This window comes from Episyrphus balteatus, chromosome 2, assembly GCF_945859705.1.
Source record: "Episyrphus balteatus chromosome 2, idEpiBalt1.1, whole genome shotgun sequence".
Lineage (NCBI taxonomy): Eukaryota > Metazoa > Arthropoda > Insecta > Diptera > Syrphidae > Episyrphus > Episyrphus balteatus.
The window spans coordinates 18,814,038-18,834,465 of record NC_079135.1 but is presented as its reverse complement, the minus strand read 5'-3'; the positions used below and the strand labels follow the sequence as shown (position 1 = coordinate 18,834,465).

The following is a 20,428-nucleotide window of genomic DNA, read 5'->3' as shown; positions in this document are numbered from 1 at the left end:
ACAAAAGCAATGTGAACAAGTTTTAGCCGCTCTTCATTTATGTATTAATTTAAATGTTACAAATGAAAGATTCAAAGTTTTTTACTTGGACTTAAGGTTTAACTTAAGAGAATTCTTAGACACATACATTTTGGGGTGAATTGCTTAGGTGGAAGAATGACTTTTACATTTCTTAAACACAAGTTAAACTCCACCCATAAGCGAGGTAATGATTTAATCTTAAATCTTAACTTCGAATTGCAGTGAATATGAATGTTTACGCTATAACTTCACTTTTGGTTTAAAAGGAGTTTGAAGAAAGATATTTATTCAGTGGTATCTAAGTTGAATTCCTTTTGACTTATGTCGAAACCCAATGTGCAACGGTTAACAAAATATTTGTTCGACGTTTTTTCAAAGAACTGATTTCTTATAATCCATTTTTTGAAAAACAGTTTTTAAAATAAAGTTGGTATGCTATTTCGTAGCAATTATATTAATGGACACCTTAAACCAGAATTTCAACAAAAAATCTGTATCCCATTTTCAAATTTAAATCGTTAAAATTGAAAGTCATTTTCGCAACCCACTTTTTTCCTGTGAAATTAACTATAATTAAATCTAAATCTCTATTCCAAGAAAAAAACACCCTTTCATTCAAGATTTGTATGTAATAAAAAATACCGTAAAATCATGTTCCATAAAGGTTGATGGCAAATTGTCTACAGTATATTTACTATACAGTTAAGTTTTTACTATAGAAAAGCTTGTCTTTATGCGATACTATGCTGAACTTGGAAATTACGCAGTGTAGTACTACATTGCCGTACCTATAATTTTATAAAAAAAAAAGTCGGAAATAAGTTCAAAGGTGTTTGACATAATCATCTTCTATCAAGCCTGTTTTTCGGGAAGTTCGATACTATCTCTGAGTTTCTCTTTCGAAATAGCGATTGATTTCATTGTTGTTCAATTTTTCAATGAATTTTTTCTTCTTAACGAAATTTACTTCCCATTTCTGATTTATTAGATATTGTGACCTTTTACGTATAAATTCAAATGAGTTGTTTTTAACACTCCAATGTAAACAGTACTGTACCAAATTGTTTACTAAAAAACTATATTAAATGTTTTATTTTATTTCTAAAGTAGGTACTGCCAACTCCAAAGGTGAAACGACAGCCCTGGTGATATCACATCAATGAGCCATTCTCTGGGTATGACGATCTTTCACTCATCGTCATTAGACTAGACACTGTTATCGTACATAACCTAACCATAGGAAAATAATACAAATTTAAAAATACCATTTGGAAATTTTTAACAGAACATATTTATTTAATTAATCTACGAGAACAAAAAAATTAAACATAATAAAGCTTTTCAAGTTTCGGAGAAAAAGAAAATTAAAATGACCGGTGGAGTTTTTCCTTCAAATACCATCTATTTCAGGTTCTATGAGCATGAATAGGAATACGAGATTCTTCACTCTCGCCAATTCGTACATCTATTTTCGGAATCGGTTCTTCTGTAGTTGTTGGAGTGTTTTTATTTTTGATATTTTTCATCAGTTTAATAACTCCCTGTTGAAATTCTATTACTTGATCGTCATCAAAATTGTTCAGTGTTGGAACTAAGCCATTACAAAATGAATTATGTCTGTTAAAGGGTCCAGTTGCAGCCAAAAGATATTCCATCAACTTTATTATGCTAGGATCTGTGGCCGATAACTTTGGATTTAGTAATAATTGATCTTCATTGTTTTTTTCTTTGAAGTTCGTCTGTTTGTTAACACTTTCTTCTTGTTTAAATTCTTCTTTGTTTTTTTCTTTAGAGTTTGTTTGTTTGTTAACAAAATCTTCATTGTTTTTTTCTTTGAAGTTCGTCTGTTTGTTAACACTTTCTTCTTGTTTAAATTCTTCTTTGTTTTTTTCTTTAGAGTTTGTTTGTTTGTTAACAAAATCTTCATTGTTTTTTTCTTTGAAGTTCGTCTGTTTGTTGACACTTTCTTCTTGTTTAAATTCTGCAGTTGCTCCTGAATTAATAGCGCTGACATTTTTAACGGCTTCTATGGTGGCTGAAATAGAAAACACACATAATATAATAAGCTATATAAAACGTTTATCTAGAGAAAATTTCGCCTTGGTAACAAAAATGTGTAAATTAAGATTCTATGGAGGCAAAGAGCCAGAATAGAACCCTAATCCAGATCAGTTCTCTAGTGAATTGCCTTAGGATCTGTACAGGTAAAATAGGCATTTATAAAAAAAAAAAATTGTTACACTCATGAAACTTGGCAAAAAGTTTGCTTTTGGGATAAGAACCAAGTACAAAAAAAGTCTATAAAAAAAAGTTGGGTGGAAGGGTGTTTTTCCGCGGACAAGAGGGAGGGGGTGAAGGTCAAAAATATACTGAAAAAAATTGTTTGTTGAATATCATCATATGACACATGTTTTCAATGTTTTTTTTTGATGCTGAATCTAATGACATAAAAATAAAGTCAATACGATTGCTCTAAGAAAAGTTATTTCCGATTAAAAACCAGGGTTCTTGTTTTTTGACCTCAACAGGTAAAATATAACCGAAACCCATGTGAAAAACATGCTACACTGACAAAATTTGGGATGAAGGTTTAAGATAAAACAGGGACAAAGGATTCATAAAGTTTTTAAAAATATTTTGGGTGAAAGGGTGTTTTTTTGATAGGTTAAGTTGTGTGAGAGAAAGGTATCTTAACAGCTAACTTGTATTTTATTAATTTTTAAAACTTGGTGAAATAGTTTTCGTTGGTATAAGAATTAAGAATCTATAAAAAGTAAAAAAATATTTTGAGTAAAAGGGTTTTTTTTTTTCAAGAAATGATGAAATTCGGAATTAGTACTACAAAAACTGGGAAAAAATTGTTACACCAATGAAAATTGGTAAAAATGTTTCATTTATAACAGAAAGCAAGAACTCAAAAAGTCTATACAAATATTTTAGGTTAAAGGGTGTTTTTTTTTTGGGAAATAGGGAAAAATCCGCGATAAGTCCGATAAAATCAATGGTATAAATGGTACCCTTACGAAATTCATTAAATATGTTCTCTTTCCCAGGGGAACTACGAATAATGTAAGTCTATAAATTTTTTTTATGTGAAAGGGTGTTTTTTTAGAAGTAAAGAAAATATGGGTATATTTGAAAAAGTGTGAAATACTAGAGTAATATTAGTGGTACCCTATTGAAATTTAGCAGTTATGTTACTTTTGAGATAAGAAACAAGAATCTTAAGTGTCTTTAAAAATATCATGGTTAACAGGGTGTTTTTTTGAGTGAAAACAAAAATGATGGGTCACCCTAATGAAATTTGGTAAAAATATTGATTTTGGGATAGAAAGCAAGAATAAAGAGTTTTCATAAAAAAAATTTTGGTGAAAACACCCTTTCACCTTTGAAGTTCGTCTGTTTGTTAACACTTTCTTCTTGTTTAAATTCTTCTTTGTTTTTTTCTTTAGAGTTTGTTTGTTTGTTAACAAAATCTTCATTGTTTTTTTCTTTGAAGTTCGTCTGTTTGTTGACACTTTCTTCTTGTTTAAATTCTGCAGTTGCTCCTGAATTAATAGTGCTGACATTTTTAACGGCTTCTATGGTGGCTGAAATAGAAAACACACATAATATAGTAAGCTATATGAAACGTTTATCTAGAGAAAATTTTTAATGGTAATTTCAAAATTTCGCCTTGGTAACAAAAATGTGTAAATTAAGATTCTATGGAGGCAAAGAGCCAGAATAGAACCCTAATCCAGATCAGTTCTCTAGTGAATTGCCTAAGGATCTGTTTTGCAATAACAAACAGGATCTAAATTGGATTTTATTGTTCTATGAATAGTACAGGTAAAATAGGCATCTATAAAAAAAAAAAATTGTTATACTCATGCAACTTGGCAAAAAGTTTGCTTTTGGGATAAGAACCAAGTAGAAATAAATTGCACGACTGGGGTCGCACGTACTTGCTCTTATGCTTAAAGTAACTATAATGTTAAAGCTTTTTATTCAAGAAATTTAAAATTTGATATTTTGAAGAAATTTCATAAGTAGTAGGTACCTATAAAAAAATTAAATCTGTTTTTATAATTAATTAAACTCCGTATTAATATATCTTAAAAAAAAAACAAATATGCCATTTTATTTCTTGTATAAAAAGGTATTTTTAGAAAAAAATTTTCGAAAATTGTAGGAGCCGTTTTTTAAAGAAATAATTTTTTATATATATGTAAAAATTTTTTAACATTAAAAAAAAAAAGTTGGTATGCCATTTTGAAGAAATAATTAATTTACACATAAAAACTAAATTTCAAAATTTTTCATCGATCCGTTTTCAAAAAATTGATTTTTCAAAAAAAATTTTGAAATATTTTTTAAAAAACCAAAAATACGTTTTTTGAAAATTTTCTAAAATTTTAATATTATCTTTACTTACACACTTTTGTATAAAAATTTTCATTTAAATCGGGTTAATGTTGTACGAGATATTCAGAAACGAAAAAAACCGTTCTATGACAGGTACCGTTATTAACGGTACAAAAAATATTTTTTTTATTTCAAAAGTTGGCTCTTATGTGTAGTACTACACACAAAAATTTTAATCAAAATCGTTAGAGCCGTTTTTGAAAAAAATTAACTTTTCTATTTCCGTTATATGGCAGGTACCGTTAGTTTTGGTCATAAAAAAAAAATTTCAATTTCCCCTCTAGGGAATCACCAAAAACTGCTAACTACCAAGTTTGAAGAAAATCACTTCACTCGTTAAGGCTGCAGCTCCAGATAGAGACAGACGGACAGACAGACAGACAGACAGAATTGCCGGACCCACTTTTTTGGCATTCTCCATCATCGTAATGTCATGTAAAATTGTTATCTCGAGTTCGATTTTTTTTACGAATCCTAAACTTGCCCTATAGTACCTATATCGCAAGTAAAAAAGTCTATAAAAAAAAGTTGGGTGGAAGGGTGTTTTTCCGCGGACAAGAGGGAGGGGGTGAAGGTCAAAAATATACTGAAAAAAAATGTTTGTTGAATATCATCGAAACGTCGGGGCGAAGAAATAAAATTAAATATTTCTTATAAATACGCGGTGAGTTTCGTAAAATTTAATTAAACTTAAAATACCCATATTTTTTTTACTTCTAAAAAAAACACCCTTTCACATACAAAAAATTTATAGACTTACATTATTCGTAGTTCCCATGGGAAAGAGAACATATTTAATGAATTTCGTAAGGGTACCATCTATAACATTGATTTTATCGGACTTATCGCGGATTTTTCCCTATTTCCCAAAAACCTAAAATATTTGTATAGACCTTTTGAGTTCTTGATTTCTGTTATAAATGAAACATTTTTACCAATTTTCATTGGTGTAACAATTTTTTCCCAGTTTTTGTAGTACTAATTCCGAATTTCATCATTTCTTGAAAAAAAAAACACCCTTTTACTCAAAATATTTTTTTACTTTTTATAGATTCTTAATTCTTATACCAACGAAAACTATTTCACCAAGTTTTAAAAATTAATAAAATATAAGTTAGCTGTTATGATACCTTTCTCTCACACAACCTTTCACCCAAAATATTTTTAAAAACTTTATGAATCCTTTGTCCCTGTTTTATCTTAAACCTTCATCCCAAATTTTGTCAGTGTAGCATGTTTTTCACATGGGTTTCGGTTATATTTTACCTGTTGAGGTCAAAAAACAAGCACCCTGGTTTTTAATCGGAAATAACTTTTCTTAGAGCAATCGTATTGACTTTATTTTTATGTGATTAGATTCAGCATCAAAAAATACCTTGAAAACATGTGTCATATGATGATATTCAACAAACAATTTTTTTCAGTATATTTTTGACCTTCACCCCCTCCCTCTTGTCCGCGGAAAAACACCCTTCCACCCCAACTTTTTTTTATAGACTTTTTTGTACTTGGTTCTTATCCCAAAAGCAAACTTTTTGCCAAGTTTCATGAGTGTAAAATTTTTTTTTTTATTTCTTGATTTTATGTACTATTTTACCTGCACTAGAAGTCTAAGGCACAAACACATACTTTAGGATCATGAAACTGTAAGTGCCAAAATTTTGTTTCTAAAATTTTGTAGGTATGTATTCCAAAATTAAGTTGTACAAGAAAAAAAGGAAACATTGTTTTATATAATGGAAACATATTTCAAAATTCAGAATATGAATACATGGAATACAAAATTATCTACATGCTGAGTTTTTAATTCGTCACTCCGTCTGGATGGACCGATCAATGTCAAACTATGTAGCGTTATTTGGCGAATCTACATAGGGGATTTTTGGAATTAATTTTTTTTGGACCAAAAATAACGCTACCGATTTTATTTAAGTTGAATTTTCTCAAAAACGGCTCCAACCATTTTGTTTAAAAAAAACTTTAATTTAAGTTTGAAGACAAGGTCTTCTTTTACTGAAATTTTTTTTTTGGAAAATCATTATTAACGGTACCTGCTATACAACCTTCTTTTTTAATCCGATTTTCTCCGAAACTACTTATTCGATTTTAACGAGACTTTTTGCAAAACAGCATTTATATAAATAAAAAATAAAATTTTGAAAATTTAGTTTTTGAATTAAAAATTGAATTCTCGGAAACCGGACGTGTTGATAATTTAGTTCTAAAAACTCTAGCAACTTGAACCCTAAGAGTAAGTTCTTGCGACCCAGGCGTGCATTTTATTTTTTGTTAATTCTTACAAAAGAAACAATCAAAGTATCAAGCAGTAAATTAAATGATGTTAACATTGAAAAATCTTATAACATTTAGATATCTCCTTCATAAACACTTATTTTTGTCGGAGCTTAAAAATTTAAACATTTCAACCAATTAAATTAACTTCTAATGTGCAAAGATTTCGTGCTCGTATTTCAAAGAAAGATGGAAGTTGTAAGATTTTATAAATGACACAACACACAGCTAATTAGTCCAAAAATTACAATCTTTACAGCTACAAGAAGATCTTATTAAAATCAAAATAAATTCTTACTCACAATTTTCATCGGATTGACAGTTGTAGTACCACTTAGCTGGGGTTCTATTAGAACTAAAGCTAAAAAACTTGATATCCGCAGGCTTTGTATCCAAATATTTCATAAGAGGTTCTGCATAACCGGGTACATTTACAATCAACTCCCCATCTGAAATTAAAATCACACATAAATAAGTTCAAATATTTTTACTTAAGTAAATCACTTTTACCATTCATTTGAATTACTTCAACTGGCATTGGATGAGAAGTCGATAGCATGTTGGGAGAATCTTCCCTTCGTAAAACCGCAGAACTTTTTCTCCAAAAATGCGAATAATCATTAGCAAGATTTGTAAAGTTATATGAAAAGTTGAATTTACTTTGAAAATGTAGCGAAGATTCAAAAAGAAAACTTAAATACGTACGGATTTGATAATGATCACCAGAATATGTAAGATTTGAAAGCAATATGAAGGAAGGTTTGTTAGCCATTAAGTAGAATTTCAAATGTAATCGTTCGTTGTCGTTTTTTAAATTGTTGTTCACAGAATCAACTGCGAAATAGTGTTTGAACCCCTTATGTGCACCATCTAAATAGTAATCTTTACATTTCTGCCAAGCTTATGTTGTATTCACTTGCAATACAAATCTGACTGAGAAAAGCAATAATTATTGCAAGGAACTGATTTTTAATATTCATCTTTTTAACTGCGACACGTTCTGGACTAAAATGAGACTAATCTTGAATGGCTACTTTCGAATTGGACTAACTTTTGATTTTGCAAGACCTTCCTACAAATATGAAATTTAATTTTATGTTCTCTTGATAATGATAAGTAAAATATTCTCTGGGGTCATTTGCGGTCAACTATATATTGTATGTAGATTATGATGTTTCAAATGATATTTTTTTTTTTAATTTTTTTTTTTTTTTTTTTTTTGACTTTGATAGTCTTTTATTTTTTGGTCCAATTGAAATTGTTTTTATACGTGTTGCTATTTACTATACCTACTGAAGTATAGTACAGTCTATAATGCAGTAAAAATACATGTTATATTAAAGGGCATAGGATATTATCTGCCAAATACCAATATTAGATTTATTACTAGGTCCGGCTATTTATTGGCAAACAGGCTGGGCTCCTTGAACATTTCACTTGTCCCTTATAATTTTGATTTCCGATTTATCGAAATTTGCAAAAAAAAACAGTATATGTACTTGAAGACTGATAACTAAAAACTGGCTATCTGAAAATTTAAAAAATCAAAAAATCTTACATCAAAACATTTGCTTGCGTTTTTTGCCATCTGATACCTTTCTAAATAGAAAATATTTTACTCTCTTGAACCTTTAAACAGAGGGCTTCGAAAAAATGAGAACAAAAAAGAGAATATTTTATTAAAAAAAATATAAAATATATTTCTTCTTCAACGTAACGTTAGCAATACAATTTTTTTTTTCTTTCTTAAGATGTTGAAATATAAATAAACACAGAGAACAAAAAGGATGTTCATTTAATATGATAAAAAAAAGTAACTTTTGCAAGAAATTATATGCAATATAAACGTGTTGTACATTTACATCTCCTCATACAAATATTATTATATCAACTACATTCCCGTTAAAGATCTCCAGAGAAGTTAATTATAGCTGAATATATTGAAATCTTGACATTGTCAAAAAAAATTTTGGATTTAAAGAAACTTTACATACAAATTATACCCATTCTGGCACCCATCCGTGACTTGATTGAAAGTAAAAAAAAAGAAAAAAAAAATGAGATTTTTAGCCAAAAACTAATTTAGAAGAAGCCTTGAGCATTTGGACTTTCCGAATAATTTGGTTGTCTTCAAAAAAAGTGATAACAACTGATAACTCAAGCAATTGCAAATCTAAACTATATACCTATGTATGTATGTACATATGTTTTTTTTTAATATCACATTGCTTATTCATTTAGACAGTTGCGTATACAAATGATTTTTGTTGGAGGTAGCCCGATCAATCTAGAAATTTTATCAAAGTTAATTTAAGTACAAAATTTTTTGAGGCAGTTAGGTTCCTTTGACGGAGTGTCGGAGTTGAATATGAAACCACAGTTTTACACCAAAATTTGATATGGCGTGTGCCCCAAAATGACCCCTGACCACTAGGTAGTTCGGAAAAAGCGATCTCAATCGAATTTAATAAAATTTTGGTATGTTGAAGTTCACATCATGCTCATAAAGATAATTAGACCGGCACACAAAAAAAAAAAAGTGTCATGTACCAGGAACCAGACATATCTTTTTATATGTTTTTGGGCAAGCTGAATCCGAATTTTAAGTCCGTTAGGCCCGGTCACCCTCATGTTTTGTGCTGTGACTGCATTTTGTTTGAATTTGTATGACTTTTTTGGAGTTTTTTTTTTGCATTTTTCTCAAGATTGGAGGGTGTTCGGACAAAACGAACTTGAAATTCAAATTCAGCGGGTCCAACAACAGAAAGATAGGTCTGGGGCAGAGATACCCAAAGGAGATGGGAAACTTTCGTACGTTTTACCCCCCAAAACCCATTTGTTTATTTCGTGTTGTTGTAATTTCTTTCGTATTCGTGAATAAATGTGAAAAACACACACAGTGTAATCACAGTGTTTTTACGCATACTTAGCCAAAAATATCCGATTTTTCACGCATACTTGTACCAAAAATATCCGACGGAGCTTGTAGGCAAACGCGTATGACGTCAGAAGTTTCCCATCTCCTTTGGGTATCTCTGGTCTGGGGCCGAATCAGCTAAAGTGAAATTTTGTCGGCTTAGAGTGTAAACCTGCTAACTCCACTTTTACACTCGTGACAAAATTGTTAAAAAATAAAATATTTCTAAATGTTTCAATAAATTCAAGACAGCATGAAGTTATTCCTTAGATTTCATACTATTAAATGTTAAAGAATTGATAAGACTTTAAAGCTTTTTGTATTTTTAATCAATTTTGGAAATAATTTTTATATGGCGTTTTCAGGTGGGAGTTAGCAGGTTTACACTCTAAGCCGACGATTTGATAGTTGACAGTCAAATTGCATTTTTTTGTATGCTCTTCAGCGTAAACCAACAACAAAATTGTCCAAAACGACTGTCAACTATAAAAAAATCATCTTAGCCGATTCGGCCCCTGGTTCCTGGTACATGAAACTTTTTTTTTTGTGTGCCGGGGATGACAGCGACATGTCACACAAAAAAAAAGTTGTATGTACCAGGAACCAGACCAATCTTTCTATATGGTTTTGGATCCGCTTATTATTTATTATTTTCAACCTCTCCCCTCTTTTAACCCCTTTTTGGTATCCTTTTACTTATTTTCAAAAATGTTTGCTAATTTATTATATTATTTATGTTATCTTTTTAGTATCTTATTGAAATAAGAAATTATCTTGTCTATTATATGTATGTATTTCGTATATCCATATTTTAGAAAAAATTTTTTACTTTTTTTTCCCAAATTTTGACTTTAATATCGGTTAATTTGAAAATAATGCATTAAAACAACATTTAAACTAAAATGAAGTGTACATTGTATTGTACAATTATGGCTTTTGTAAAAGGTATCATTCATAACTCTTAGTGTTGCCGTGGTTTTTCAAATTTTTTTATTTATTTAAGTATTAACAGGGGAAGCTAAACCCCCTCCTATAAAAAAATGATTGTGTTAAGCCCCTCTACAAAAAACTATTATCAATTCTTGGCCCCAAATTGATCGTAAATTGAGGTAAGAAAGGGTTAAAAAGGGGGTTTAAGAAGGGGTATACTTGGTGCAAGTGGGTTGCACCCATAGAGAAATTTTATGAGCATGTTGTGAACATACTAAAATTTTATTAAATTCGATTGAGATCACTTTTTCCGAACTACCTAGGGGTCAGGGGTCATTTTGGGGCACACGCCATATCAAATTTTGGTGTAAAACTGTGGTTTCATATTCAACTCCGTCAAAGGAACCTAACTGCATCAAAGAATCTTGTACTTAAATTTACTTTGATATATAGTGAAATTTTGTCTATGATGATCGTGATATTACCACCAAGTTCATAGGCTGGAGTTATAGCTATATCACGGGGACCAACCCGATCATCAGAATCTTTTCAGTGGTGCTAAGTCGCTTATGTTCAATTAATTTTGAAAATTGCCCGAGCGAGGCTTGAACTTATGACCTAGCGGTTGGGAGGCCGACGCACCACGCATCGCACCACCGTTGCCACTTGTGAATTCATAACCCCGAACAAGTTTTTCCAATTACACTGGTCTGCAAAATTTAACTTTTTTTCTCTCCTTCAAATAATTTTTTGATATTATGAAAGATTAGACTTTCCTGAATCTAAATCTGGCTTCAGAAAAATTCTATCAGGTACCGTTTTTGTAAAAATGATTTTTGAAAAATGTGAAAAATCACCCTTTTAGATTCATTTGAACTTGTATAAAATTAAAACTATTTGTCGCATTGAGCTCAAATTTGGAGAACTTATTCTTCATAATATGACCTATCTATTGACTCCAAATATGTTCTTTTACATTCATGTTTACTCATTTTTTAAAATACTGATTGACAAAAAAAAGCAGACATTTCGAAATCCTTCATTATATTTAAAAAGTCAAATATGTAAAGAAAACCAAAATAAAATACATTAAACAAAATGTTAACGTGTTTTGTAATTTATACAGGGTGTCCCAAAAGTTAACGTCGAAACGAAAACGGTAGATAGGGTAGGTGGTTACAGTTATCAGAAAAATAATAAAAAAAATCGCAGCCATATATTTTTGGAGTTATGGGCATTTGAAAAAAATTCGAAAAAATGGTCACCCTGTGACGGTTTTTCATGTGCCGTGACTGCAAATCTTAATTTTTCTCATTTTTTTCTTTTGTTACGGAACCTTGAATAACCCTGCTATCAAATGCATTCAAAAATTTTAACTCAGCTGCATCTGTTTTAAAGAAAATATTACTTTTTTACCCAACTTAGTACTAAAAAATTTTACATGACTCTAATTCAATGAGCCGTAGTGTAAAAAAAATGCACTACGATGCTTCGGCAAGATGCCTTAAAAGTTGGTGTGTTCAATTCTCTTTTCAAAATGGTATAACACTGTAAGGAATATTTCATAAAAAACCGAGATAAATTTTTTTTTCTTAAGAAATCCGACTTTTTTATGAGGTAATTTTTCCATATTATTCAAGTTTTGTACCCTTTCAGAACCTTTCAGAATACAAAAACTTAAATAATATGGAAAAATTACCTAAAAAAAGTCGGATTTCTTAAGAAAAAAAATTTTATCTCGGTTATTTATGAAATATTCCCAATAATGTTGTACCATTTTGAAAAGAGAATTGAACACACCAACTTTTAAGGCAACTTGCCGAAACATCGTAGTGCATTTTTTTTACACTACGGCTCATTGAATTAGAGTCATGTAAATTTTGTTAGTACTAATTTGGGTAAAAAAAGTAAAAAAAAGTAATATTTTCTTTAAAACTGATGCAGCTGAGTTAAAATTTTTGAATGCATTTGATAGCAGGGTTATTCAAGGTTCCGTAACAAAAGAAAAAAATGAGAAAAATTAAGATTTGCAGTCACGGCACATGAAAAACCGTCACAGGGTGACCATTTTTTCGAATTTTTTTCAAATGCCCATAACTCCCAAAATATATGGCTGCGATTTTTTTTTATTATTTTTCTGATAACTGTAACCACCTACCCTATCTACCGTTTTCGTTTCGACGTTAACTTTTGGGACACCCTGTATATTAGGGTGGGTCAAAAAAATCGAAATTCTTTTTTTTGATTTGGTACTCCGAAAAATCGATTGCTAGACACCTCTAGAATATACACACCAAATATGAGCTCTTTATATTAATGGGAAGGTCCTCCGCTTTTAAATTTTCCATTTTTGCATCAAGCTTCTACAAAAAAAAAAATATTTTTTTTTTAAATCGACTTTTTTGCAAATTTCTTTGCTTATTCTTGTAGGAAATTGAACGCTCTACAAAAAAGACTTCATACTCTTTTTTCGTTTATCTAACCGTTTAGTATAGATATTTGAGGTCAAAAAATCGAGAAAATCTTTAAAAATTCGTTTTTTGTTCTTAATTTTGTAACAAATTGAAAATTCATAATAATCAAACGCGCATGACATATTCTTGTAGGAAACAGATTGCTCCACAAAGGTCCTAATAATTTTTTTCAATAATCTAACCATTCTAAAGATATTAGAGGTCAAAGTTAAAAAAAAATATAAAAACATTTTATATTTAAAAAAAAAATCTAATTCACTGAAACTTCATTATTTTCAAATTAGCAAGATATATTCTTGTAGGGGCTTAAACGTTCTACAAAAAATTCCTTGGAATGAAATTGATTGCTTTAACCGCTTAGAAGATATTCGTATCCAAATCGCAATGCATACGGGTCATAAGAAAACTATTGAAATCAGTGAGCATTGGTTTGGATACGAATATTTTCTAAACGGTTAAAGCAATCAATTTGATTCCAAGGAATTTTTTGTAGAACGTTTAAGTCCCTACAAGAATATATCTTGCTAATTTGAAAATAATGAAGTTTCAGTGAATTAGAATTTTTTAAAAATATAAAATGTTTTTATATTTTTTTTTTAACTTTGACCTCGAATATCTTTAGAATGGTTAGATTAATGAAAAAAGTTAATTAGAACTTTTTTGTGGAGCAATCAATTTCCAGCAAGAATATGTCTTGCGCGTTTGATCATTATAATTTTTCAATTTGTTTCAAAATTAAGAACAAAAAACGAATTTTTAAAGATTTTCTCGATTTTTGCACCTCAAATATCTATTCAACGGTTAGATAAACGAAAAAAGAGTATAAGGCCTTTTTTGTAGAGCGTTCAATTTCCTACAAGAATATGAAAAGAAATTTGCTAAAAAGTCAATTAATAAAAAAATAATTTTTTTTTAGTAGAAGCTTGATGTAAAAATGGAAAATTGCAAAGCGGAGGACCTTCCCATTAATATAAAGAGCTCATATTTGGTGTGTATATTCTAGAGGGGTCTAGCAATCGATTTTTCGGAGTACCAAATCAAAAAAAAAAATTTTGATTTTTTTGACCCACCCTACTGTATATATACTATTTTTCTATTTAGAAATATCTTATTTGTAAAAAGCCATTCGATAAACTGCCTTGTAAAGCTTCAGATTTGTTTTTCCTAGAAACAATAGTACACTTTTCTTATAGTTTTTGATGTGCTGAGTTAGAATCCGATGTCAAAAAAAATCTATCACGTCAGGATTTTAAGATATTCGCATTAAAGTATCACAAAATCAAGTTTTTTTTTTTAGAAAATCTCAAAAAAGCTACTATATCTCAAAAACCAGAGCTGACCGAAATTTTTTGAGTTCGGATTCAAAACCAGCACACTAAGATCTATTAGAAAAGTATACTTTTGTTCTAGGGAGAAAGATATATTAATTTTCAGAGATCAGTTTCTTTATGGTAAGATATGCCAAACCTACTAAACTTACTTAAATTAAGATATCTCGGAGAAGAAAAGAGATATTGAGAAGATTGAAATTGAATTTGAAAGAAAAAATAAGTTCTTTCATAAACCGTATCAATTTTTAATTGAAAAAGATTACATTATGCCAAAATATTTCTTCGAAAACAGCAAAAAAATGGAGATGGAGATTTTCTAACGGGAATATCTAAGAAACGTGACGTGATAGCTCAATTCTGACTTCGGATTCGGAATCAGCATACAAAAATCCTTTAGAAAAATATAGTTTTATTTAAAGGAGAATTTCCTTGCAGACCAGTGTTATCAAGTTCACTTGAACGTTGAACCGACTAGCATTTTTATTAACTCACACAAGTCTACTTTGTGCTCTTTTACATCTGAATCTTGAGAAGAACATATTCACTCCCCAAAGAATTAGATGCAGTTTGGTTTCTGAACCCCTATTCTTTAAACGTCCGTGCGTCGGTCTAAAAAAAAAATGGGGGTGTAAGGTAATCGTAAGCTGTTTTTTCATGTCATATTAGCACTGTTCTAATATTGCTGAATATTTTGTTGAACAAAATCTTCTTCACTAATCGCAAACTAAATTGAACTAAGTAAATGAACTAAGTTCACTAGTTCACCAAAATGAACAAGTTCATTAAACTACACAAGCCTATTTCTAAACAACTTCGCATTCGCAGTTACCTTAAATTTAAACACCCTTTAAAAAAACATACCAACAAATAATACAATAAATATACCAGAGTTGCCACTAAAAATTCTTTTAGTGATAATATTTTATATGAAATCAATTAACTAAAACCTGATTATCTTATGAATCATGTTTATTCAAAAGTTTCGAATGATACAGTTAAAGTACACAATTTAAGTTTTCACTAAGTAAAATGCACATTTTCACCCAACGAGGGTCGAAAATGATAAAAGAATGATGACAAAATCAAGTTGACATGTAATTCATTGTTTTGAGGAACAAAAATAATCTTTGTTTTAACTCGAATTTAATAAACAGTCAATAAAATGCCTAATATACATACTTTGCAGAACAAGTTATTGCTAATGATGGGACTCCCTCCAACTCTAGTTCAGAACTTGATTGTATCTTCATATTTTTTTGTTGTTATTGGCTCTATTCGTATCATCTCTCAATTATTCCATTTAGTTCTTCACTCAATCTTGAGTAAATTAGTCGTCGTGTTTATATTATATTAAAATTATATTTAACATCTTGATTATGTTAAAGTTCGCATCTTTGTTAATTTATTGTTTCGTCGCAATTACAATTACGATTGAGGCCTACGAAATTCCGGGTGCAAAATTTAAAATATTTTATCCAAAAGGCTTTGAAGTTTCAATTCCTGCTGATGAAAATGTTACTTTATTTGCTTTTCATGGCAAACTAAATGAACCTTTAAATGGCTTAGAAGCTGGTAGATGGTCACAAGATATTCTAAAACCTACAAATGGAAGATTTATATTCAAAGACAGTGAAACTAGTTTAAAATTTGGTGATCAAATATTTTATTGGACTTTTGCTATAAACAATGGTTTAGGTTATAGAGAAGATAATGGTGTTTATTATGTTCGAGAGTATTCAAATTTAAGAAAAGAACCAACCGGTGATTATATAGTTCCCAAAGCTGAATTTAAAATATTTTATCCAAAAGGTTTTGAAGTTTCTATTCCTGCTAAAGAAAATGTAACTCTATTTGCTTTTCATGGAAAACTTAACGAAAGAATGAATGGCTTGGAAGCTGGACAATGGTCAATAGATATATCGAGACCAATTAATGGAAGATTTGTGTTTGAAGATCGTGAAGCTAGTTTAAAATTGGGAGATGTTATTTACTTTTGGACTTTTGTCATAAACAATCGTCAAGGCTATAGAGAAGATGATGGAGCGTTTGTGATCAGCGAATATAATAATCTGAACGAACACACGACTCCTATAACAAAGTTAGTACCGATTGAATACAAAGTTCCAAAAGCTGAATTTAAAATATTTCAACCTCAAGGCTTTGAAGTCTCCATTCCTGCTGAAGAAGGTGTAACTTTGTTTGCTTTTCATGGTAAACTTAACGAAAGAATGAGAGGTTTAGAAGCTGGTAAATGGTCAAGTGATGTTACAACAATCAAAAATGGCAGATTTATTTTCGAAGATCAGTATACAAGTTTGAAAATAGGAGATTACATTTACTATTGGACCTTCGTTATTCGGAACGGTCTGGGTTATAGAGAAGACGATGGAGTTTACTTGGTTTCTAAGTATTACTCTTCAGAAGATGAAATTGTTCTTTCTAGACCAACTAAAGCAATAGTTGGATATAATAGTCTAAGCTCTGAAAATGTAATACTTAACGAAAAAGACAACAGAAACTATCAGTCAAGTAATTTTCGACTAACTGAAAATCAAAACATTAACAAAAAGGACAATGGGGCTTATGTGACAAGAAAGTATTTATCACAGCCAGTTGCAGCAATTTCTACAACAACTGAACGAACATTTCAATATCCAACTTCCAGTTTACCAAGAACAACAGCAAGTCGTAAAAATTTAGGTTTTAAACAAAATAATGGAATAATTCTAGTTTCCAGGACCTCAACTCCTTCGACACCAATTCAAAGTTTTGGATACCAAGTTCCGCATGCTGAGTTTAGAATATTTCATCCAAAAGGCTTTGAAGTTTCCATCCCGGCCGATAAAGGTGTTTCATTATTTGCATTCCATGGAAAACATAACGAAAGAATGATTGGTTTAGAAGATGGTAAATGGTCCAAGGATATAACCACAATAAAAGACGGAAGATTCGTTTATGAAGACCATGAAACTAGATTAAAGTTAGGAGATATCATTTACTATTGGACTTTTGTCAATCATAACGGTTTAGGTTACAGAGAAGACAATGGAGAATATTTGATAACACAGTTTTCGTCACAATCCGAAAATACAATTTCTACTACCACTGAATCAAGTGTTGGATATAAAGTTCCAATCGCACAGTTTAAAATATTTTATCCAAAAGGCTTTGAAGTTTCTATACCAGCCGATGAAAATATTACACTTTTTGCATTTCATGGTAAACTTAACGAAGAAATGGAAGGTTTAGAAGCTGGACAATGGGCCAGAGATATTGTCAAAGTTAAATATGAAAAATTTACTTTTAAAGATAAAGAAACTAGTTTAAAAATTGGTGATACTATTTACTATTGGACTTATGTGGTTTACAATGGGCTTGGATATAGAGAAGATGATGGAGTTTATGTGGTAACTCATTATACTCCTCAGGAAGAAAATTCAACTGCAATATTGTCTTTGATTCCTGCGGTTCATGAACCATTACCTCCAATAGTATCGATCAATAATAAACTTGGTTCAAGTGAATGTAAAACAAGTATTACAACGATTAACAATGGAATTCCAATTCGTTGTGCCGGAGAGATTATATTCGAAGAGAATTTCAATGGGAATAATGTTGATCCGATCAAATGGTCAATGGAGAGACGTTTTGCCTTTCAGCCGGATTATGAATTCGCTATTTATCTTCTTAACAATGAAGTCCTTCGAGTTAATAACGGAATGGTAACTCTCAAGCCTATTCCTTTAACAAGAATCTATGGTGCAGATATTTTAACGAAAGAATTCAGTCTTGGACCAAATTGTACTGGTATTCTGGATACAGATGATTGTGAACGAACAGCAAATAGTCTTGATATTCTTCCTCCATTTATATCGTCACAGTTTTCAACAAAAGCAAAATTTAGTTTTCGACATGGTAAAGTTGAAATTCGTGCTAAAATGCCAAATGCAGCATGGGTCTATCCACAATTATTCTTGGAGCCAGTTGATTCACGATATGGTGCAAAGAATTATCAATCTGGTCAGATGAGAGTGGCATTTAGTCGCAGCAGTGGAGGTGATTTAGTCAATGAATTATTTGGTGGAGTTATTCTGAATGCTGAATTACCTTTTCGCAATGTGAAAATGTGTAAAAGAACTGGTCCTCCAGTCGATTGGTCAGCAGACTTTCATGTATATAAAATGGAATGGTTGTCCAATAGAATAATATTCAGTGTTGATAATGAGGAGTATTGTAGTGTGAGACCGGATAACAAGAGATTTTCTGACATGCAAGTGAATGGAAAATATCTACCGAATAGAGAGTATCTGAGAACGGGTTCGACAATGGCACCGTTTGATCAAGAATTCTACATCCGATTGGGTTATGGTATTGGTGGACATAATGATTTTCCAGATAATGCATCGTTGTGGATGAAAGAGAAACCATGGACTAATTTCCATCCGAAAGCAATGCGACAATTTTGGAATAAACAAAAGAAAAATTGGAATCATTGGTTGGGGCCGGATGCTGCATTGAAAATTGATTACATTAGGGTTTATTCAATTGCATGATAGAATATATAAGATAGAAAAATAATAAAATAAAATATTTATAAAAAACTATAGGTGTAAATGTTTTGACTTCTTGTTTGTAGAACAAAAATCGAATTCAACATAATAATCAAAAATGTTGAATTACATTTTGAAAGAACAAAAATTGATGCCATCTCCCATCCCCAAGTTGAAGTTAAACTTATTTTTCTAAAAACCCTCTCAAAAATGAAGAGTATAAGTACTCAACAAATTGAATATCATAACGGTTCACAAACAACGTGGTAAGGAAGGAACATTTTACAAAAACTATCTTGGTTACCCTTCAAGTTATATATAATTGCTAACATTACAACTTATGAGGTAGAATGCGTTTCAGTAAACATATTTTTGTGGGTTAGGTAAGGTTAGGTTAGAAAATACAAACAAACAAATTATAAAAAAACGGAGTGTACAACATGGGTCAAACGAAAGTCTCAGGGTCGCATTTAGAGGAGGACACCAAAATTTAAACATCATGAAAAATGAATCATTACATCTTGGAGACATTAAATGTTGAAACAAACAGAGATAGTTATTTTTTAATTTTTAATGCGTATATTTAAAACATTGAAATCACGTCCCTTACTTTGGCGGAGTTAGAAAAAATTAATATGAGAAATTTTAACTAATTAAAAGCTTATTTGTTGCGTAAACCCCAAAAATTTGTAGCTCGCATGGCTTTTGAGTTATTAAACTCTCCGCTGAAGCTAGCGGACAAAATCTGAAATGATTAAAAACAATAGCTTTCTGGCATCCAACTTTGTAGTTTTTTAAATGCTTTTAAACTCCATAAACTTATATTAAACTGCATAAACTTATATTAGTTTTTTTATGGGAAATTTTATATCTCAATAGCATAAAAAGTGCAGTCCCGGTTTGCTCAGGTCTGTAGAGAAATTTTGAAAAATAAACTTGTTCAATTGTTTTTTGTCAGTAATTTTGAAAAACAACAATTTTGGTTATTTTTTTTTTTTTTTTTGCAGAAATTTCAAGTAACCTAGGCTCTGATGAAAAGCTAATTTTAAGTTCTGATTTTGAAGATCCATAAGTAACGGACAAAATTTTCAAACTCAATTTCAATTTTTTTCCATTCTAGAAACTGTTATTTTACAAAACAAACTTTGTTAGGCAAAAATTAATATTGTAGCTATCAGCGGTTATTTTTTTAGTTTCAATAAAAAATAACTTTCAATTTTCAGCCCTATTCTGTTATTCGATTCACGTGAATCGGAAGATTTTCTTCCTTTATCACCACGTCAAACTGGTTTTGAAAAATCTCTAACTTTCGAAAGAAAAGTGTTGTTTCCGTCTGTTTTAGATATTCTAAAGAAAAAAAATTTGCTTGAGTTTTATTTTGATCCTTGTTTAAACGCTTCTTACTTTAGACTTTCACGTGAAAAGCAGAAAAGGGCCGTTTATTTTGGTCAAAATTGATTTTCGCGCATAAATAAGCATTTAATTAAATTCCAAGAATATCATTCC

At 30.4% G+C, this 20,428-nt stretch overlaps 1 protein-coding gene across 1 annotated transcript; it reads left to right on the top strand.

The window, feature by feature from the left end:
* Nucleotides 1-15,695: 15,695 nt before the first annotated feature.
* Nucleotides 15,696-18,932, top strand: LOC129910298 (uncharacterized). The gene has a single exon (XM_055987629.1). The coding sequence runs from the start codon at nucleotides 15,749-15,751 to the stop codon at nucleotides 18,923-18,925; it is 3,177 nt and encodes a 1,058-aa protein (XP_055843604.1). The 5' UTR covers nucleotides 15,696-15,748; the 3' UTR covers nucleotides 18,926-18,932.
* Nucleotides 18,933-20,428: the final 1,496 nt, after the last annotated feature.